Below are 23,187 nucleotides of genomic sequence, written 5' to 3' on the forward strand. Positions count from 1 at the left end.
CACTGTTAGACAGGATACTGTGCTAGATGGACCGTTGATCTGACCCAATATGGCCATTCTTATGTTTTCTTGAGGAGAGACAACTCACAAAGAATTCTATTAGCAACTGGATCAGAGTGGGCAGTGGGAGGAAAAAAAGGACACGAAGAACTGCTGTGCTAAATGATTTTATTTGTGGGGCAGGAGAGCTGGATTTTCTTCAAGGATACTAGGGAAACAGTGACTGTTAAGGCTAACTGTTCTGCTAGGCATATACCAATGTAAGACAATATACCTTTTAAAAGATTAAAGGATCAGGACCTGGATAAAGAATGTGTGTTTAGAAAATGGACACAGCAAAGGCCTTCAGGAAGCCACATGGCGGAAAGAATATAGAAACTCTAAAAGAATCTCTGCCAGCCATCCAAGAGCAGCTGGATGTACTGGATAAAATAACTAGCAGTGAAAAAGTTAATTTCCTGATAAACTTTTTATGCTTCAATTGCAACTGTAACACTAGGGGAAAAAAACCCAAGAAAGTTAAAAGGTAAAAAGACCCAACTGTTTGAAAGTATGGAACTAAGATAAATGCACATCCATTATCCTTGCAATATTACTTTCTCCAACAGAAACAGACAGGGTTATTGGAATGTCTAATATCAATTACCATCTAAGACACAGTTAACAAGGAACATCGTATTTCAGTTTGAGTTATAGAAACTGTAAAAGACAACACTAGTTTTGACAAGAACATATATACAGTAACTAACTGTTTTAAACTACATAAACAATACCCTTCAAGGTCTATAACACACAATACCACAAACACTACACTTGCATCATTCATAATTTTATAACAGTTGACTTTCTATACCACAACTACACAAAACATAACACGTAATAAAGTAAGGGGTCAAAGTTAAGGTTATGACTGGAATATTTAATGCTGATTTTCATAAAATTATAGCCAATACTTGTGCAAGAGAATGTATAAACAGCAAGTGTATTCAAATCTTTATGTACGTTATTTCCATATTTTTTAAGGTTAGGGTTTTGACTTTTAACTGGAATTTTCCTAGTGCTTAGGTTACTTACTGTAGCAGTCTTAACTTTATTAACCAAGTTTTTGACCGGGAATTTCCTTCATATTTCTAGAGAAGGTATAATTTGAGCATAAATTAGGCTCCTGTATGATTGGCAAGATCTCCAGACACCTGTTAATGTTGAGTTGCAGCACATAAAACTGTTTAAGAGTTCAAGTTCTCCCCCACCCTCCAGGTTCTCAGCCACAGTTTTGTCTAAACTCCCTCTCAGCAGACCCCGTCCAAATGATGTTCCTAGGTTGTAAAAGTACGGAGCGTGGTAGCTCATCAGCTCCAGTCCTTGTGAACTGTGGAACAAGCACCAGAAACTTGATTTCAGGTGCTGATTTTAAAAAACTTGAATGTTTAACTAAATTCAAAAATTCATACGCTTGTTTTGTTAAAATATTATATGTTTGCTGTTGAAGAAAAAAATCCAGAATACCTAAAGTTGTTGTTTTAGTTAAATAAAACAGATTAGATGTCTGCTGATGATGTTCTCCTCTTAATACAGCATGGCAAGAAAATCCTCCAAGTATTAATGATTAACCTGTTGAATTGGAGATATTTATGAAGTCACTGGGAGGTGAACTATCTGCTTCAATTACCTTTGGTAAATGAAATAACCAAACAATCATTCATTTTCTGATATAGCTGTAAAACTAATCTGAAAAGTTTTCAAAATAAATCACTTTAAAATGCATAGTGTGTACGTTCTAAAAAGGAAACCTACATCTATCTTTGAGTTGTGAAGAATACGTATTAAGGTTATAACAACCAACAAGAATGCACTTTTATGTAGAAATCCATGGTTAAATTGAGTCTTCCTGACTAATGATTTAAAATCAATTTGATTTAAATCAAATCCACCCTGCTTAAAATACCTTGATCATAAGGGATGGAGAAGCCTAGAGTGGGTGCCCTTGCGGGACCATAAAGGGGGAATACAAGTGCAGTTGCTGTGAACTGTGACACAATGCATACTGTTTGACAGCAGTCAGTGGGTTAACTTCATGTTGCTGCCTTACAAATTGCTTATATTGACACATATTCCTGAAGCAGAGGATATCGTTTGAGTGCCTTGAGGTTCAGTGGGAGAGGTACACCAGTCAGATGGTAACACAGCCTGAGTTATCCATTTTGAAATTTTTCATTACGAGACTTGACGTTTATAGCTAGAAATAGACTGGCATCAGTCTGAATGGCCTAGTCCTGCCGGAGTAATAAAGTCGAGCCCTGGGTACATAATTTCTACAGCTGCAGAGGATGGCTTTGGGAAGAAAACAAACAGGATGACTGATTTAGATAAAGTGCTAGATCATCTGAGGAAGAAACTTTAGGTGAGGTTTCAGCACCGCCATTTTCCTATGGAATATCATGTAGGGAGGTTCCCTGGAGCTTGCTCACTGATCTAGATCAGTGGTTTTCAACCTTTTTTCATTTGTGGACCCCTAAAAAATTTCAAATGGAGGTGTGGACCCCTTTGGAAATCTTAGTCTGCAGACCTCTGGAGGTCCACAGACCACAGGTTGAAAAATCACTGATCTAGATAAAGTGATAGCCACTAGGAGGAAGTCGTTAGATTGAAGTGACGCAAGGAGCATTCTGAAAGTCCAAAATGGAAGCTCCATGACCCTCTGTAGGATTATGAGGTTCTAGGCAGGGGTGAAAGTTTTCTGATTGGTGGTAACTATGCAATAGCCTTTTGAAAAACTTCACTACTAGGGTGAGAAAAGACTGAACATGACTGCACACTCAGATAGCAAGCTGAGATTGAGGCAAGACTGCACATGGGACAATGTTAAAGGTTGGAACTTTTTGCTCCAGAGGGGGTTTGAGTGCAGGATCATTGCTGGACACCATCCTCCTGCAGGGGAACAGAAGCCTGCTCTATGTCTTTCCACCGATTCCCAGGACCAAGAGAGCCATGATCATTCTCATAGCTCCAAGGCCAAGGCAGTTCTGACTGACAGACCTATTACAGGTTTCAGAGTAGCAGCCGTGTTAGTCTGTATTCGCAAAAAGAAAAGGAGTACTTGTGGCACCTTAGAGACTAACAAATTTATTAGAGCATAAGCTTTCGTGAGCTACAGCTCACTTCATCGGATGCATTTGGTGGAAAAAAAATGCTTGTTTTTTTTCCACCAAATGCATCCAATGAAGTGAGCTGTAGCTCACGAAAGCTTATGCTCCAATAAATTTGTTAGTCTCTAAGGTGCCACAAGTACTCCTTTTCTTTTTTAGACCTATTACAGATAGTCATTCAGCTGCTGATGCATTTCTCAGACACCTGGACCTGATCTTGCAGATACTCCATTGAGAGCCAAAGTGTCTGCACCAGACATGTGGCTGCTGGCTTGTTGTGTACCACGGGCAGGGATGGCTCCTTACAGATCCAGGAAATCCTGGTACAGAGCAGGAAGATGTCCATCATAAAAAACTTATTCTACAGAGGTTCTCTATCTGGACAGCCATGTACAGTCTGGACCCTATCCAGGCTTTGATACCACAGACAGATTACTTACTGCACTTAAAACAGACCACATTTCATTCATCTACAGTGGGATCCACACCGGCATACTCTAAGCAGTATAAATATTTTCTTTGTGCCCACAAATCTTATGTACCAGTCTTTAAAAGCTGACAAGACTGAAGACATGTTAGTGTTAGCCACTGTCTCAGTCAGACCTCTGAAAACTTTCTCCTGGCATATTTGACTACAGGCATTATTGTCTTGGTAGAACACCACATGGGAGACATAGTTCAGAGACTTCTGTAATACTCAACATTATTTCTTGTGCTCAAGATCAATTCCTTACCTATAGTACCTGGGATTAGTGGACCCCTTTGCCTCAGATTTTTCCAAAGAAATCAAGGCCTTGGCTACACTTAAAGTTGGCAGCATATGTAGGTCGCTTAGGGGTGTGAAAAAAAAAAATCACACTCCAACCAACAGTCCTATGCTGACAAAAACCCTAGTGTAGATGCTGTTATACCAGCAAGACTTAACTTGCCAGCATAATTTAGGCCTTGGTCTGCACTTAAAAATTAGATCAACCCTAGCTATGTCAGTCAGGGTTGTGAAAAAGTTCACATCCTGAATGCTAGAGTTAAGTTGACCTAAGCCCCACTGTAGACACAGCTAAGTCAACAGAAGAATTTTTCTGTCAACCTAGCTACCGCCTCGGAGGGGTGGATTAACTACATCAACAAAAAAACCCAATTCCATCAAATTAGGAGTGTCTACACTACCATAGCTGCGATGCTTGTAACGTAGACATAGCCTTATTTCATTCGGGGAGCTGGGATAAACTATGATGGCAAAAGCACTTTTGCTTGCATAAAGTGCATCCCCACTAGGAGGATTAGCCAGTATAGCTATACCAACAAATCCCTTTTAGTCAGACAGTTAGTATAACAAATAGGAATGAGTTGGTAAGGGCAAGAGAAACAGCCATAGCTGGTTTCAGAATAACTAACTATTTTAACTTTGTGTTCTACAGGCACTTACCTTTATGTTCATAAAAAAAATAAAATAAAATAAAATAAAAAAAATGTTGGCAAGGTTAGAAAACTGCTTGGTTCTGTTAATGTAGTTTTCCAGTGAGGATGGCACTTATGCACAATCTCTCATACTAAATATAACTACAGCTTTAAAAGACAAAAAAAGTAGAGGCTGTGCATGTTTAAAAAAAGCTCTCTGCTTCCCCCAAGCACACGCATGATTAAAGGAAGTGTTTTCTTTAAAAAAAAAAAAGAATTCTTTAAACATTCAGGTACCAGTCATGAGAAATTTTCAGCTTTGTCCAAACAGGGGAGTTTCACAAAGGTGTAGCTGTACCAATGTAAAGAGTGACTTGTACTAGGGTGGTTTACACTGGTGCCTGTCACTGTTTACATTGGTTTTGTCAGAACAAGTACAAAAATCTTAATGCAAAGGTTGGTATTTGGTCACACGGATCTGGTTCTCCTTGTTTACTGCTGCCAATGGCAACTAGAACTACTATTCAGATTGTAAGCATTCTGAGGCTGTGAGCACCTTTTGCTATGTGTCCATACCATTTAGGAAAATATTTACTAGTATTGCAATAGTACCCAATACTATTTTTGAGTGTAAACAACTGCCATAGTTGCCACAGTGATCCTGTTTGATGGAGAAAGAGATCATGTCCATGAGAATACTCATGTCCCACCTCCAATCGACCCATCATGCCAACCTTTATCACCCACTTGTTAAATTGTCAGGTTTCAGAGTAGCAGCCGTGTTAGTCTGTATTCGCAAAAAGAAAAGGAGTACTTGTGGCACCTTAGAGACTAACAAATGTATTTGAGCATAAGCTTTCGTGAGCTACAGCTCACTTAAATTGTCTCATTGTTTCCTTGTACTTCCCCATATCTCTGTAACCATCTGTTGCCTCTCTTGTACTTTGATTGTAAACATTTTGGGGCAGGAACTTTCCTTTTGTTCTGCATTTGTACAGCACCTAGCACAACGGGGGTCCTGGTCCACAACAGATTCCCAGCCTTGGCGATAATATAAATAAGATTAAATGAGAAGTTTGAGGCGCTCTGATCTAGTAACTCCTACTCCAGTGCTTAAGCCAAGAGCTCCCAAGTTCCACACTACCCCACCCCGGCCTAGAACCTCTCTTCTCTGCCATCTCACCTGCTAGCAGCCAGTCATTCCTGTTCAAATGCTTCACCTCACAAACCCCAAAAGAAATCAGTATAAAAAAAAAATTGTAGCTAGCAAGACATGTGCTGTTTCACAACAGGAATATTACCTCCCTCCCAAGTTTGAGGATTAGTGTTCTAGAAGCACTCAGGATAGTGTGTGATATACATGTGTTATTTATTGAGAGGAAAAAAAAGGATCTAGTAATTTTATTTGATCTCTAACTAAATTGATGAAGACAGACAAATAAGCCATTTAAACAAAGCTAGTTTAAGATTCAGATTTCCTAGCAGCTGTCGCTGTATGACAATTCAACTTTTGTAGCTATGTAGACTTAAGACAACATAGACATAGCAGGAGTTGCTATGCTCTAGGAACAAGGCGAGTACACATACAGGTCTCACCTAAAACCTGAAGTGGTGCATTAGAAAGTTTTTAACAGCTGCTGCACACACCACATTGTTGATTAAAAGTCCAAAAGGCAAGGAACACATACTGGAGAGTGCTGACACCCCAACCCAATAAACACAGCATCAAAGAAGAGATAACAATAAAAGTTCTGTCAGCATTTGTAAATAAACATTCCTCACAGGACCAAAACCAGAAAGACTCCCCTATCCAGGTTAAAAGAGTTTTCTTGGAGCCTGACCATGCTCCGTGGGAGGGAGGGAGATAGAGATGCAGCAGCTTGCTGGATTTAAAAGAACCCCTGCTGGAGGCACAGACACAGTGAGTGATGTTTATAGCTGTCGGTCTCCTGGGGAGAAGCAGGAAACTCTTTATGACCCCCCAAAGTATTTGTTTCTCCATCAGTTCCCCAGCCAAGCTTGGGATTCTCAAGGGCAGCAACAAAAAATAAAAGGAGTACTGGTGGCACCTTAGAGACTAACAAATTTATTAGAGCATAAGCTTTCGTGAGCTACAGCTCACTTCATCGGATGCATTTGGTGGAAAAAACAGAGGAGAGATTTATATACACACACACACACACACACAGAGAACATGAAACAATGGGTTTATCATACACACTGTAAGGAGAGTGATCACTTAAGATAAGCCATCACCAGCAGCAGGGGGGGGAAGGAGGAAAACCTTTCATGGTGACAAGCAAGGTAGGCTAATTCCAGCAGTTAACAAGAATATCAGAGGAACAGTGGGGGGTGGGGTGGGAGGAAGAAATACCATGGGGAAATAGGTTTCAGAGTAGCAGCCGTGTTAGTCTGTATTCGCAAAAAGAAAAGGAGTACCCGTGGCACCTTAGAGACTAACAAATTTATTAGAGCATAAGCTTTCGTGAGCTACAGCTCACTTCATCGGATGCATAGTTTTACTTTGTGTAATGACTCATCCATTCCCAGTCTCTATTCAAGCTTAAGTTAATTGTATCCAGTTTGCAAATTAATTCTAATTCAGCAGTCTCTCGTTGGAGTCTGTTTTTGAAGCTTTTTTGTTGAAGTATAGCCACTCTTAGGTCTGTGATCGAGTGACCAGAGAGATTGAAGTGTTCTCCAACTGGTTTTTGAATGTTATAATTCTTGACGTCTGATTTGTGTCCATTCATTCTTTTACGTAGAGACTGTCCAGTTTGGCCAATGTACATGGCAGAGGGGCATTGCTGGCACATGATGGCATATATCACATTGGTAGATGCGCAGGTGAACGAGCCTCTGATAGTGTGGCTGATGTGATTAGGCCCTATGATGGTATCCCCTGAATAGGTATGTGGACAGAGTTGGCAACGGGCTTTGTTGCAAGGATAGGTTCCTGGGTTAGTGGTTCTGTTGTGTGGTGTGTGGTTGCTGGTGAGTATTTGCTTCAGATTGGGGGGCTGTCTGTAAGCAAGGACTGGTCTGTCTCCCAAGATCTGTGAGAGTGATGGCTCGTCCTTCAGGATAGGTTGTAGATCCTTGATGATGCGTTGGAGAGGTTTTAGGCTCCAGGGGTGTGTCTGTGTGGATTTGTTCTTGTGCTTTTTCAGGGAGTTTCTTGAGCAAATGCTGTAGTTTCTTTTGGTAACTCTCAGTGGGATCAGAGGGTAATGGCTTGTAGAAAGTGGTGTTGGAGAGTAAACTACAGCATTTGCTCAAGAAACTCCCTGAAAAAGCACAAGAACAAATCCGCACAGACACACCCCTGGAGCCCCGACCTGGGGTATTCTATTTGCTACCCAAGATCCATAAACCTGGAAATCCTGGACGCCCCATCATCTCAGGCATTGGCACCCTGACAGCAGGATTGTCTGGCTATGTAGACTCCCTCCTCAGGCCCTTCGTTACCAGCACTCCCAGCTATCTTCGAGACACCACCGATTTCCTGAGGAAACTACAGTCCATTGGTGATCTTCCTAAAAACACCATCCTAGCCACTATGGATGTAGAAGCCCTCTACACCAACATTCCACACAAAGATGGACTACGAGCCGTCAGGAACAGTATCCCCAATACTGTCACGGCTAACCTGGTGGCTGAACTTTGTGACTTTGTCCTGACCCATAACTATTTCACATTTGGTGACAATGTATACCTTCAAATCAGCGGCACTGCGATGGGTACCCGCATGGCCCCACAGTATGCCAACATTTTTATGGCTGACTTAGAACAACGCTTCCTCAGCTCTCGTCCCCTAATGCCCCTACTCTACTTGCGCTACATTGATGACATCTTCATCATCTGGACCCATGGAAAAGAAGCTCTTGAGGAATTCCATGATTTCAACAATTTCCATCCCACCATCAACCTCAGCCTGGACCAGTCCACACAAGAGATCCACTTCCTGGACACTACGGTGCTAATAAGCGATGGTCACATAACCACCACCCTATATCGGAAACCTACTGACCGCTATTCCTACCTACATGCCTCTAGCTTTCATCCAGATCATACCACTCGATCCATTGTCTACAGCCAAGCGCTACGATATAACCGCATTTGCTCCAACCCCTCAGACAGAGACAAACACCTACAAGATCTCTATCATGCATTCCTACAACTACAGTACCCACCTGCTGAAGTGAAGAAACAGATTGACAGAGCCAGAAGAGTACCCAGAAGTCACCTACTACAGGACAGGCCCAACAAAGAAAACAACAGAACGCCACTAGCCATCACCTTCAGCCCCCAACTAAAACCCCTCCAACGCACCATCAAGGATCTACAACCTATCCTGAAGGACGAGCCATCGCTCTCTCAGATCTTGGGAGACAGACCAGTCCTTGCTTACAGACAGCCCCCCAATCTGAAGCAAATACTCACCAGCAACCACACACCACACAACAGAACCACTAACCCAGGAACCTATCCTTGCAACAAAGCCCGTTGCCAACTCTGTCCACAGACCTATTCAGGGGATACCATCATAGGGCCTAATCACATCAGCCACACTATCAGAGGCTCGTTCACCTGCGCATCTACCAATGTGATATATGCCATCATGTGCCAGCAATGCCCCTCTGCCATGTACATTGGCCAAACTGGACAGTCTCTACGTAAAAGAATGAATGGACACAAATCAGACGTCAAGAATTATAACATTCAAAAACCAGTTGGAGAACACTTCAATCTCTCTGGTCACTCGATCACAGACCTAAGAGTGGCTATCCTTCAACAAAAAAGCTTCAAAAACAGACTCCAAGGAGAGACTGCTGAATTGGAATTAATTTGCAAACTGGATACAATTAACTTAGGCTTGAATAGAGACTGGGAATGGATGAGTCATTACACAAAGTAAAACTATTTCCCCATGGTATTTCTCCCTCCCACTCCACCCCCCACTGTTCCTCTGATATTCTTGTTAACTGCTGGAATTAGCCTACCTTGCTTGTCACCATGAAAGGTTTTCCTCCTTTCCCCCCCCTGCTGCTGGTGATGGCTTATCTTAAGTGATCACTCTCCTTACAGTGTGTATGATAAACCCATTGTTTCATGGGGTGTGTGTGTGTGTGTGTGTGTGTGTGTGTGTGTGAGAATCTCTCCTCTGTTTTTTCCACCAAATGCATCCGATGAAGTGAGCTGTAGCTCACGAAAGCTTATGCTCTAATAAATTTGTTACTCTCTAAGGTGCCACCAGTACTCCTTTTCTTTTTGCGAATACAGACTAACACGGCTGCTACTCTGAAACCTGCAACAAAAAATGTTTCACTTTGCTCAAATTAGTTTTGATTGGTCCCTGGGTTCCTAAGGCGATAACTTAACACCTAACTAACAAGTCTATTATTAAGGGACATTCAAATGAGCTGAGTTTAATGCTAATTGAATGTTTTCAAATTCAGCCTGCACAAGGACTTTTTATTTCCCCTTCAACTGCAATAGCAGCCACTGCTTCCGTTTGAACCATATAGAGATTGCCCAAGTCTTGACATTGCAGACAAGGTACAAATAGCAGATTACAAACATGGGGCTGGAAGCCACTTACATTCAGTGCCAAGAATTGTTTTCGGGGCTGCTCCTTGTGTTGTACTTTGCATTATTACACCAGTGTGTGCACATGTAGGGTTCACCTCTGCTAAAAAAAAAATTGCTCTTTTTTTAAATTAAAGAGACAGTATCTTGTAAAACCTAATGGAGACCAGGCACAGGGTAGTTTATCTGCTGCATTTGGGCTGCTTACTGACAACCACTCCCTTCACTCCTGTTAGCCCTGTGAAGACACCGCTGGATTCTACTCTGCCTGCGCATCATCAGCGTCAGCCAAATTCCAAATGCACGATCTATGCTGCTGGCTCTTATGCAAGAGGCAGAATGGACCCAGCTGGATTCTCAGATCCCAGAATGAATTTGTAGCACTGACAAAAAAGCCAGCTTTTGACTCTGAAACTGAGCCAACTGGCTCTGCAAAAGTCACAGAGGGTAAATACTTATTTATTAGATCATCATCACAGATAAAAGAGCACCCATTCAATACTCTGGTAGCCCTTGACAATAACACACACCCTAACCCAACCCATCAAATCCCCAGATCAATTCAAAGAACGCAGGCACAGCATAAACAAGAATTAAACAGTCCCAAACAATCCCCAGTCCCATATGACTATGATCCATCCCTAGTCCCATATCACCACAGTCCATCCCTACTCAATCCCCATCTCATTGTGGCTGAGTGGGAGGATCTTTAAGGGTCCATCCTTCTGGATGGCACTACTGCTGCCGGTAGTCAGGCCAGGACCCCAGAGTTAATGCGTATCCCAAATCCCTCACCTCACCTTTAGTACAGAACTCACTATGTTATTTTCAACCCTGACCTAGTCTTTGAAAAGAAAGCATTTACTATTTCTGAGCACAGAGCACAGGAAAGAGCAACAGCCATCAAATCTAGAGAGGGCATCACCAAGTCAGGCAGATGCATCAGAGTTAGGAACTACTGAAGCATGCCCACTGGTAGGAAACCAAATCCTGAAGTGACCCATCTTACCGATTTCTCTTCTTGACCCTCCACTCTCACTTAACTAAGTAAAAGAAAAACATCAGCAGTTAAAGAGCAACAGTCAGAGCTTTTGTCAAGATTTAAAAAATTTAACTATTAAAAGTTTCTGAGGTTTTTCGGAGGTGCAGGGTGTGTGTCTGGGATTTCCATTTCCAGTAATATTTTGTATTTATATATGACAAGTATTTGGGCAGTCTTGCTTCATGGCCATGTAATACACAATCTCAGTTTGTAAACTAGCTCTCTTGCTAATGAAAATTCTCACTGGTTTCCCCTATACTTTGATTCTACCACCATTCAGCTGAGATTTGTTTGTAAAGCTCTTCACTGCAGAACGACAAGATCCAGGAATCGCCTCCTCAGTCATCCAGCTTAGCATCATTACTACACAGGACCCTTCACTACACCATTACAATGAATATCTTTTGTATCCTGTACTTGCAACTTTAAAAAGGACAGAATCTCAGTTTCCTCCTGCAAGGCCTTTTCTATTTCTTAAATATCCTTGAGAAGATGTTTTCCCTTAATATCTACCTTAAACTTCTCTTCCCATAGCTTCATTTCACTGCTCTTTGCTTTGCTAGGTTCTTTAGCTGTGAATGACTGCCTAGATGGTAACCATAGTTTCAGCAGACTTGAATTTAAAAAGGCTCAGTGAATTATTTCATATATTGGAGCCTCATATCTGGAAAAACAAAGATTCACACATTGTTCAGCCCCAAAGATTGTTAAAAAAAACCCAAACAAACAAAAAAAACACAATTTGTACCAGATTTCATTGAAAGGGACCATTTCACCCTATGCAGAAAGGCAGTCTCTTCCAGGTTGTGAATTCAGACATTCTATGCTAATGACACTGAATGTTATTACTCCTCTGTTCTAGAATACTAACATTCAGTGGAGACTGCAAGAGCAATGGAAGAAGGTAGCACACACAGTTATCCTGCAGGAATCTAACTTGGATTAGCCTCCTTACTATTGCAAAGATGCCACTGGATGCTTAAAGGCCAAGGGTCTGTTTTATGTCTAATCTGAAGGACACTTTGGCAGCACAATGCCCTCTAGACACTGGAATACTTACTGACTCAGGGTGAAGAGCATCCCTAGCACCACACTACAGCACTAGGGTCAGTAATGAAGGAAGAGCACTCCTAATGAGTTATCCACACCACTTTCTACAGTTCAGGATGAATGCATCCGATGAAGTGAGCTGTAGCTCACGAAAGTTTATGCTCAAATAAATTTGTTAGTCTCTAAGGTGCCCCAAGTACTCCTTTTCTTTTTGCGAATACAGACTAACACAGCTGCTACTCTGAAACCTACAGTACCTAGGTTTTCCTTGAAGCTGCCACATCCAATTAGTGAGCATTCGCAACACTTCTGAGCACCAAGATCAGACACTATCAGAGTCCACATGAAAGCTAACTGATTAACATGAGCAAACTGAGAATCCTTAATCTACATGTAAAATGTTTTTTTGGTGGGATAAATGCTGCAGAATGCTGCAGCTGGACAATTTTTACTAGAGGAAACTATCACACAACCCACCCTCCAATCTCTTTCAAAATCTCGCCCCCTGGATTTCACAACTACTTGTTCCACCCTACATCCATTCACTTCTGTAGGGCTGGTCTCCTTCCAGCTCTCTGAAGTTAGCAATTCTTTCATTTGTGTGGCAACAACTTGTCAACTGTGCAAAGTTTGCCACCCTAGGCACATTGTCTACTCTCCCATTCCTACCATGGTGATAAAGGATGACAAAAGTTAGAGGTTTATACTCAAAAGTTATTGCCCTAGACAAGCAGAATTTTAACTCCCTCCCCCCTGAAGCCATTCAACTGCTTCCTCCATGTCCTATCCTAAAGCTTGCCTTCTCTACACTCAGATCAACTCTCTCTAGAAAGCATTTTGTCATCTTACATAACCAGGATGCTCCTTAAAAATATGAGGAAGTTCATGTTTTACAGAAACTAACGTTGAAATGTAAAAATGTTTAATTTCCTTTATCTGAAGTCTTCAAAACCATGCAGAAAAACACCGCGAGACAGACATCCCTTTTTCTTTTGGAGAGGGGCTCTCAAAGAGGGAGAAAAAAAATGGGAGAATGTTGAACTGTTAAAACATGCTCACATCTGTGGCACTTGCCATTTATGCTTCCTCCAGTGGGGGACTCAAGCTAGAAACCATCTCATTCCCCCTTCGCTTTTTTATAATCATAGAGCCAAATGCAACAAGAGGATGGATGGCCATACAAACTGCAGTTAGAGGCTCTGTTCCTAGAAGATGGCATATCCCACATATTTCAGAAGTTCCCTTCTTAGCTCCTGTTACTTTTGTAGAAACATTCAAAGGCTCCAGAAAGGAAACTCATACGATCCATTTCAAGACCACAAGACTGTCGCTTTAGTTATAAGTAAAAGTAAGTAGGAATGGTGGACTCTCAGGCTTGAAGGATAGGGACCCAAGACTGCATTACTACAGAGAAGGACTTTGAGGAGCACCTACTAAGAGCAGCAATAGAAGTGGCAGCAGCTACCAAGGACAGAAACACGGTTCAGCCATCACTTAGACCAGAGATTCTCAACCTTTTTCTCTTTGAGCCCCCCCTCAACATGCTATAAAAATTCCAGGACTCAGCCTGGGGAGGGAGGCAGGCCCTCGGGGCAGGGGCCTTGGGCATAGGTGTAGTTTGATTTCTGTTTTGGGGGTGGGAAGGGGCCAGCAGGGCTTGAGCCACCTCTGCATGGCAGGGTCCAGGGAGGGAATGCCACCTCCAACCCCTGACTCACCTCAGCAGACCACCCAGCCTGTTGGGGGAGGAGTGGGAGGGCCTGCAACCAAAAATTATGACTCAAAGGTGGGGGGCTCAGCACAAAAAGTTTGAAAACAGCTTAGGGTGCAGGAAAGGGGGTGGCTAGGACTGTGTGCAGGCAGGAGGGTAGCTCTGGGTGCAGGAAGGGGGGTTTTAGGGGCTATGTGCTGGGAGGACTCCCCTATGATCCGTGTTCCCAGAGGGTCTGCCAGCCACAGAGCCGGGTCTCCCCAGCCGGGTGGCTCTTACTGGCTACCTCTGCTGGTGCAAAGGTGGTTGGGAACCGAGAAGCAGCTTCAACCTGGAGAGGAGGGAACGCTGTAGCTGCCTGCTCCATGGCACCAGCCAAAGCAGCAGCTACCCCGCTCTGGCTTCCTGCCTCTGACCTGGCCCGGGGCCAGGGAGAGTTTGTTTGTTTGGGTTGTTTGTTTTTTTGGGGGGGGGGGGAGAAAGGTGTGGAGCTGCCCCCAGGACTGCTGTGCTCTTGTGCTGCTGTTTCGCGGGGGTGGGGAAAAGAAATGCTCTCCATGTTCCCAACTCTGCCCATGGACTCAGGGCTTCTGCCCCACACAGAGCACCAGAGCTTGGGGATTCAGCCCCACATCTCCCAGCTTCAGCTCCACGGGGGGTGCTAGGGCTTGGGCTCTGGGTTTCAAGCCGCAGGGCCCCATGGCCCCCTTGAAAGGTTTCGTGGACCCCTATTTGAGAACCACTGACTTAGACAGCGGGAACAGCCATCTTTTCTAGCCTACCCCTCCAGGACAGAGTCACTTCCACTGACATATGATGTTTTTAAAGTCATATGGGCTGGTTTGGACAGCACCATGTGGGCACCTATTATGTATGTCACCAGGTAATAGCCAGTACTGACAGGTTACTTTAAACAGACAATGAGAAGGGAAAAGTAAAGTAAAGCTGCTATCTCAATCTAGGCTGCATATTCATGTGCTGTCTCCTAACTACATCTATTCAGCCTACACTCACCTCCTACATGAGCTCTGCAAATGGCCATGCTGGTTTCCATGTGTATTTTGTCTAGGCTGCCTGCTTACTAACATCCTGTTAGCTAGTGACAGCCTGCTGGAAAGACCTCAAAGGGAACATTTACTCCAACTGCACAACTGACCTTAGATTGTAGTAGCAGCAATATATTTGTGTTGCAAGTTTGGAGACCTCCCTGCCCCAGCTACCCCCGTCCCCAGCTGATGCTTCATGAAATTGAGAAATACTTTTGTGAAGGAAATTCTGCTTCTTTCTTCGTTATCTCCTCCCATTCTATCCAGCAGGGAAAAGTACATAAAAATTACAGGGTTTATGTTGCTCAGAGCCCAGAGCCAACAACAAGGAAATCCAACAATAGTTCCTTCCGTGGCTTTGGCAACGCCATTGCCTGTCTCAGTTTTGCCCATTTATAAATAAACCTTAATTAGCTGCCTACAGAACGGTCAGGGAACATTCATACAGCACTATGCATTACTCTTGGTTTCAGAGATGTTCAATAGCAACCCAGTACAGCCCTCAAGCTATCTACCTGTTTCCCTTCCAGAGTTACCACTCATTAATGCCATTATCCCTGTAACTTACATAATTCTACCTCCCAAATGTTGAACATTATTGTCCTGTCCTTAGTCCTTGTGTTCCAGTGATAGTCAAAACAGGACAAGAGTTCCTTAAGTTTACACTGAGCAGCAGCTCAGTCTGCACAAAGGAGTTTTAACCAGCTCTCTCCATGGAACAGGACTGCAAAGCAGCAGGGACTTTAAAACAATATATAAAGAAATGTTGATTTACGATCTCAAACTATACAGAGATTGGCAATTGGTGCTGCACTGAAAATGAATTGAAATAGGACCATTTCAAGTACTGTAGTAATCATCCCAGCAAGAATTGCCCTGATGAGGTCAAATGGAAAAAAAACTTAATAACTTAATGATATTCTTCCAGGAGAGATCAACCTGCAATAATCTATTTACTTGAGTGTGGATGAAAAAGAGAACTTCAGCTTTCCAGGCTGTCAAATACAGCACCTTTGAAGAGCACTAAAATTCACATGAAAGTCTCTCACTACATGATGTTTCTTTGATACCACATGCCAGCATTCAAAGGCTTAAAATCTCTCTGGCCATACAGAAAAGTTACTAAAAATGCCAGTGCTCCTAAAAGCCACCTTCAAAAACTGGTAACGTGTGCTCATCTTAACCATTTATGTGGAACTTCCAATTAGTTACACATTCTTCAGTCCTCACTTGCTTAAACACAGCAGACATTGGAAGTGACCCAAAAGAAGCAGTGCCTGAGGAGATTAGTGTGAAATGTTGGCAATGATCAGCTGAAGTAGCTCTGACAGTGTCACCTTTAGGAAAGGATGCAAGACTCATCTCTTTGCCATAGTTGTATCCATCAATAACTAACTGGCTGTCTGGTAAATGCACGTTCTTGGAGAGCTAGAGAGGAAAAGGATTCGAGTGCAGAACACCAATACTCAGGCCTGGGCTCCAGCCCGAGCCTGAACAGTCTACCCTGCTATTTTTAGCCCTGCAGCTCACGCCCCGGGAACGTATGTCAATTGACCCAGGCCTCCAAGACTTGGCACTGCAGGCTTTTCTTTGCAGTGTACCCTTAAAAGCACTCAGATGTGACCGCAGATAGCACTGCCTGCCTTACTTGCCCTGGTGATTAGCTACTTTTGCTCCTAGAGCTACCACTACAGCAACAATCAACAGCATTAATTTTACTTTAATATAATATAATATAAACAGGTTAGATTATTCCTGATTTAAGACAAGGAGAAAGGTTACCTTGAGTTGTGTCCAACATATTCTTTTACCACAGGAGTTCTGTCAAGTCAACTAGTTGGATAGCCTTAAAGTTACAGTGTTGTTATGGCCTTGTTGGTCCCAGGATTTGAGACAGACAGACAAGGTGGGTGCAGTAATATCTTTTATTGGACTAACTTCTGTTCATGAAAGACAAGCTTTCAAACTCATCTTGTCTCTTTCACCAACACAAGTTGGTCCATTAAAGATACTATCTCACCCACCTTTTCTCTTACTGTTACAGCACAAATACAGGTTTCAGAGTATCAGCCGTGTTAGTCTGTATTCACAAAAAGAAAAGGAGTACTTGTGGCACCTTAGAGACTAACTAATTTATTAGAGCATAAGCTTTCGTGAGCTACAGCTCACTTCATCGGATGCATCCGATGAAGTGAGCTGTAGCTCACGAAAGCTTATGCTCTAATAAATTTGTTAGTCTCTAAGGTGCCACAAGTACTCCTTTTCTTTTAGCACAAATACAATTCTTCAGTGCATACTACCACCTTGTGGCCAAAAGCTCAAAACATTATGAATCCAATATATTTGTATTAGTTTTAGAATTAAAAAAAGGTGATTGGACTGCAAATATGTATTCTGAGTAACATCCATCAACTTTTAAAAAAGGCTGATGCACAATGAACATGCTATATTATAAAAAAAAAAAAGCTGCTAGACCAAGCCTTAAATTCATTTTGAAACAAGGTTTCAATTTGGGATGATGCAAATTCTAAATACTATAGTTTAGCTGCTAAATATTTCCAGTTACTCTGAAAAACTCAATCACTTCACCTTCCTCTGAGTGATCCGTTATCACAGAGAGACATACCTAGGAATAGATCACACAAAGTAGGGAGATACGATGTTTTTAAAAGAGAGAGAGAGAGGAGAAAATTCAGTACTGTACACAACTTCAGTTTGCCTTTTAGGTAAGATTAACCTGTCCTACCTTTTGCTGGAATTACCTTGCTAGATTACTAGCAGAGCAGCATTAGAAAGTAGGGATGCTACAACTAATAGTGAATAACTATCTTATTGCTTCAGGAATTAGGTTTAACAAAAATGCATGCTAACATGTCTGGCAGCAAACTCAGTTACCAGTGCCATGGTTATAAAAAGGTTCAGTTTCTAGCAGTCACAGACCCTCATTCCAGGATTGGAAGCATTTACCAAATAGAAAAGACTTACCAAAAGTTGTGCCATCTTCACCCATAATGCACTTCATGGAGGTGAGAATTTGCTCCATAACAGGTGGTGACAGTGACGTGGCATACACTGCACTATGAGAATGCGTACGAAGGTAGTCAATCAGCTCCTGACAAAACGAACATAGGAGGCCTTCAGATAGCTCCACTGACACCATGATCACCCTACAAATTGGTAGTACAACATGTTGCGCGGACACTCACACTCACTAGAAAAGGCTGGGAAGCTCGTAAAAAGCTGCACACGACATTTACTAAACCAAAGTGCTAACAATAGGGGTGAAACATGCCTGTGCACTAATACTTTGTATCCCACGGCAGGATGAAGATCAACCAAAAAAAATTTCTGGATAACTCAAATGTACATTCGTTCTGCCGATGATCACAGCATTGGGTTTCGGAACAAGATGTCTGGAATTACTCAAGCTGTGCACAGGTTGTGTTTCGAGAACAATCATTTGTCACGGGAAGATGCAAATCAATCCTCTCATTCCTGTGTGGTGGTGGAATAGGCTCTGCAGATGGCTGTGTGTCATGTTTGATACAAATCATTGCTAAGCATGTCACTGAACAAGGCATATAAAAGGTCACAAGGGATCTCTGCTAAGTGCACTATAGATAAAGGCAGCAGGTGTAATTTAAGAATGAACAAGAACTTCAGAGAGCCACTCCCTTTCTATTACTCACTCCTACCTTCTGCACTCAAATATAGCTTTTGCTACAGGATGGAAGCAAGCCATGCGGAAGACAAGGGGCACCACTCCCTGGAATGGTTACTCATCACTCATTGTATAATAAAACTATTCCACAACCCCCAGAAATGAGAAGCACTACTGTAAAACACCACAGCACGCGATGGGACAAATTCTGGCCTCCGCTATGAAAAAAAGCAACGGGACAGCACAACAGTAACCGGGGCAGAAATTTCTCTCGACATATATTATTCAAGTTCTATTAGCATGATGCTGTTTTTGTCCCCTCCTAGTACCAGAGAAATTTAGAGCAGTGGTTCTCAACCTGAGGTCCATGGATACCTGGGAGTCCGCAGACTAAGTCTGTCTAAGGGGTCTGCCAAAGGTTGTCATTACCATAGAACAGTGGTTTTCAACCTGTGGTTAGAGCTCTGCAAATCTGCAGATATCCGCTTTATAGCCATGGACCATGTCTGTGGATACACATTTTGTATCCACGCAGGGCTCTACCTATGGTCCATGGACCCTTGAGAGCGTGCACACGTTTAAGATTTCCAAAGGGGCCTGCACGTCCATTCTACATTTTTTAGGGGTCCACAAATGAATAAAGGTTGAGAACCACTGCTCTAGAGCAGGGCTTCCCAAGAGGTGTTAGATGCCCTCCCCCCTCCCCCGGGAGGATATCGAGCATATGGCAAAGAGAGAAAGGACAATGGAAAGAAAAAAGATGCCTGAAAGCAGATGAAATAGCATACAGTGTCGATCCATAGAGCTTAATTAGGAGCTAAGAAACCCTTGTCTTCAGAGTTCCCACTGCTAGTTTCATTAACAGGTAGTAATTAAAAAAATCCCTACCTTAAAGCACTGAGTAGCTATTAGCAAAAGAATTGCACAACCTCTCCTCCCCAAGTCTCAACAGCTTTAGCTTATCACTCCTTCTAGGGAATTAGGAGTTCTTAGGGGAATTTTTTCCTGGATTCAACTCATCCACATTGGACAGAATTCCACGTAACTGAACTGCACATCAACATTTAGTTCCCAGTGTACCAGGTGAACTCAAAAAAACAAGCTAACTCTGAAATTAGCAAGGCCTCCAGGGATGTATCCTGGTACAGAACAGGGTAGGGCCCTAACTATCTGCTACCCAAATAGTAGTTTCCACTTTTTGACCTTCAGAAGCCCAAATGAATACTTTGCTTCCTCCCATGTCTCCCCACCACCTCTTTACCTTCTTGCCTCCGATGTATCCTCCAGCAGCTCCAAAGGCCTTGGTGAACGTTCCCATCATAACATCTACATCCTCAGGGTTAAGTCCAAAATACTCCACCACGCCCCGGCCAGTGAGACCCAGGGCACCTATACTGTGAGCCTCATCCAGGTACAGGTATGACTTGTACTTCTTCTTGAGGGCAATCACTTCAGGTAGGCGGACTATTGAACCCTCCATGCTGTCAAAGAAAAAACAGATCAAATCATGTTAGATTCAGCTTTAAGGGGTTTTTATAATCGGGGTTCTGTTTGGAGATTCTAAACTGGATTCCTACCCTCCTTTTCTTTACTTCCTTTTAACAGTTACGTAATTATCACGGAAGCATTATCTACAGACCATAACCCTTCTATGGAAAGATCTCTTTTACAAGTGTTTATGTTTAAAAACAAGATTTGTTGCATTCGGTGTTCAAATTTCCTTATTCTGAAAATCAGCATCACAAATTAAACAGATTAAGTAGGAGCAAGGATGACAGAGCAACCCAATGCATTCTGTAATGCATTTCCATCTACAACAGATACTGCTTCTCTACCTCACAAACCTCAGTGTCCTATACTGCCACCAATTAAAGTGACATTGTTGATCTCCTAAATGAGACCAACCAGGCTGACCCATGTCTTCCAATAGCAGCTCAAGACCACCTGATCCTTAAGTCATGAGCCAGGTGCAAGGACAGCTGAGCTCCAAAAATATACCTCCCACACACCCTCAGAGAAGTCATGAGATCTGCACATATTGTCATCTATTCCCATTAGATTGATCAATAACAGACTGCTAGAGAATGGAATTGAACTAGAGGGTATAAACACTGTCGAAAACCTCAGCTCCAGAGCTTAGCATGTTTAATGTAAATAATTTGTTTAGATTACTTAGCATTGTGTTGTATTTAGGAGATGGGAAGCTTTCCATCAGTACCAGCTGTTATTACAGTAGGCCATTTGGGAGAAGCTTAAAGATCAAACTAGGTCTAAAACAAATGGTCTCATCAAGAGAGACAGCTAAGTGGCATGCTCCTATTAACCAGCTCTACTACTTGGTCCAGCGATGGAACCCAAACCCTGACAGCTGGATCTTGTGAAGAGTGTAGGCAAGGTAGAGAATAACTTGTACCTGTAAATTCCTTCCACCAGGATGAGGATTTTTTTCCAGGGCCTGCGGGTGCGAGGTTGCCCATGCACAATGGCATCTTTGAGCAGTTTCTCCAGGCTCTGCATGTCTGCACAGAAAAAAAAAAAAAAAGAAGTAGCGAGATTCCACCAAGCAGCCTTTATTACTATTTTGCTATTATCATGACATAATTAAATGCAGGAGCACTCAAATGAGGCCACAGCTACAAATCACAGCCACCCTCTGATATGAAGAGTGGCCCACAGAGACTAATACAGTAACTCCTCACTTAACGTTGTAGTTATGTTCCTGAAAAATGTGACTAAGTGAAACGATGTTAAGCAAATCCAATTTCCCCATAAGAATTAGTGTAAATAGTGGGGGTTTGGTTCCAGGGAAATTTTTTTTTTTTTGCCAGACAGACAGACAGACAGAGTACAAGTTTTAAACAAACAAATTAATACTGTACACAGCAATGATGATTGTGAAGCTTGGTTGAGGTGGTGGAGTCAGAGGGTGGGATATCTCCCAAAGAATGCCTTACTGCTAGCAATTGGCTGAGCCCTCAAGGGTTAACTCATTGTTGTTAACATAGCCTCACACTCCATAAGGCAGCACGAATGGAGGGAGGGGAGACAGCATGGTAGACAGAGACAGACACACACACAGGGTGAGAGAGATGCGCATTTCCCCTTTAAGTACGCTGACACCACTCTTAAGTACACTACCTTGTTAAGTTAATCAGCAAGCTGAGACCGGAGCAGGAAGGAGAAGGAAGCTCTCTCCATCCTGAGCCCTGTCCTGTGTCCCCCCTGCTCTACGGAGATGGGATAAACAGGGTGCAGGAGCAGGGTGGAGGGGGACACCCTGACATTAGCCTCCCCCAGCAAGCAGGAGGCTCCGAAGAGCAGCTCCAAGGCAGAGGGCAGTGCGGGGAGGGACAGCTGAACTTCCAGCAATTGATAGCCTGCTGGGCAGCTGCTGCACAGGGAACTTAGGGGAGCTGATAGGGGGACTGCCGGTCTACCCTTGTTCCAAGCCCCCACCAGCTAGCTGCAAAGAGATGTTCTTCCTGCAAGCAATGGACAAAGCAGGCAGCTACCAAACAACGTTATAAAGGGAGCATTGCACAACTTTAAACGAGCATGTTCCCTAACTGATCAGCGACTTAACAACAAAACAATGTTAACCGGAATGACTAAGTGAGGAGTTACTGTACCTGTGGAAGCTATACTCGTATCATGGTCCAAGTTTAGCCACATTGCATTTGAGGACCTGCACTCTCCTGCAAGCCACATCTCATGTTAAAGGTGACTGTGGCTGTGTGGTATAGCACTGCCATATGATTTCCACTATGGGCCAGGATTTGGTCATCCCTGGTTAAGAGTACAACAGTACAGAGATTAAGACATCAGAAAGAGACAGACTTGGAAATAAAAGGGAAGAGAGAAATGGGTTGGTAAATGGCAGGTGGAGATGAGTGAAGGCATTTGATGTTTGGGAAAAACAAGAGTAGGCTTAGTGGCTGGAACAAAGGAACCAGAGGGGAGAAAATGAGTTCAAGGGTGATGGGCCTGAGACAGACTGCTGGGGATTGGGCAAAGGAGGATAGGTAAGGAAGCAAGTTCTCCCCAATGTAATTTCTGTCTTTAAATAAACTGAACAAGATGGTGGGTGGACAAAAGACACAAGAGTTAATAAGGAAGAAAATCTGATGAGACCTGATTGGGTTGGAGGTGTGGAAAGAGAAAGCGAATACACAAGGAACAAAACAGAGTAAAATGAGCAAAGGACAGTGAGTGGAGAAAGCTGGGGTAGTTACAGGCCTCTGCCCTCTAGAAACACTGCACTGGGGGAGCAGAGACCAAAGGCAAGGGGAATGCACGGGGGGAGGGGGAATTCATACCACACCATAACAGTAAAGTGGAGGGCTGGGAGTAGCAGCAGACTCCGAGACATGAGTAGCCTGAATTGAATGACAGTGCAGATGAAATGATGCAGGGAAGAGCAAGGGAGAGATTGATGTGGAATGACAAGACCAGAGTGCATTTGAGTGATGAGAAGAGCACACCACTAGCACTTGGTGATCCAGTTGATGGAATGGCTAATGTGAATAAATCATGCAGGAGTCAGT

General features: G+C 43.0%; 1 protein-coding gene across 1 annotated transcript in view; it reads right to left on the reverse strand.

Annotated features, from left to right (window-relative positions):
• The window catches only part of SPTLC2 (serine palmitoyltransferase long chain base subunit 2), a 127,167-nt gene that overhangs the window by 49,939 nt on the left and 54,041 nt on the right, over positions 1 to 23,187 (reverse strand). The window contains exons 7-9 of the mRNA XM_038406514.2: positions 21,057 to 21,162; positions 19,905 to 20,124; positions 17,968 to 18,094 (exon numbers count right to left, since the gene is read on the reverse strand). Coding sequence (XP_038262442.2) covers positions 17,968 to 18,094; positions 19,905 to 20,124; positions 21,057 to 21,162 — 453 coding nt within the window. The remainder of the gene's footprint in view (positions 1 to 17,967; positions 18,095 to 19,904; positions 20,125 to 21,056; positions 21,163 to 23,187) is intronic.

This window comes from Dermochelys coriacea, chromosome 6 (genome assembly GCF_009764565.3).
Source record: "Dermochelys coriacea isolate rDerCor1 chromosome 6, rDerCor1.pri.v4, whole genome shotgun sequence".
Classification (NCBI taxonomy): domain Eukaryota; kingdom Metazoa; phylum Chordata; order Testudines; family Dermochelyidae; genus Dermochelys; species Dermochelys coriacea.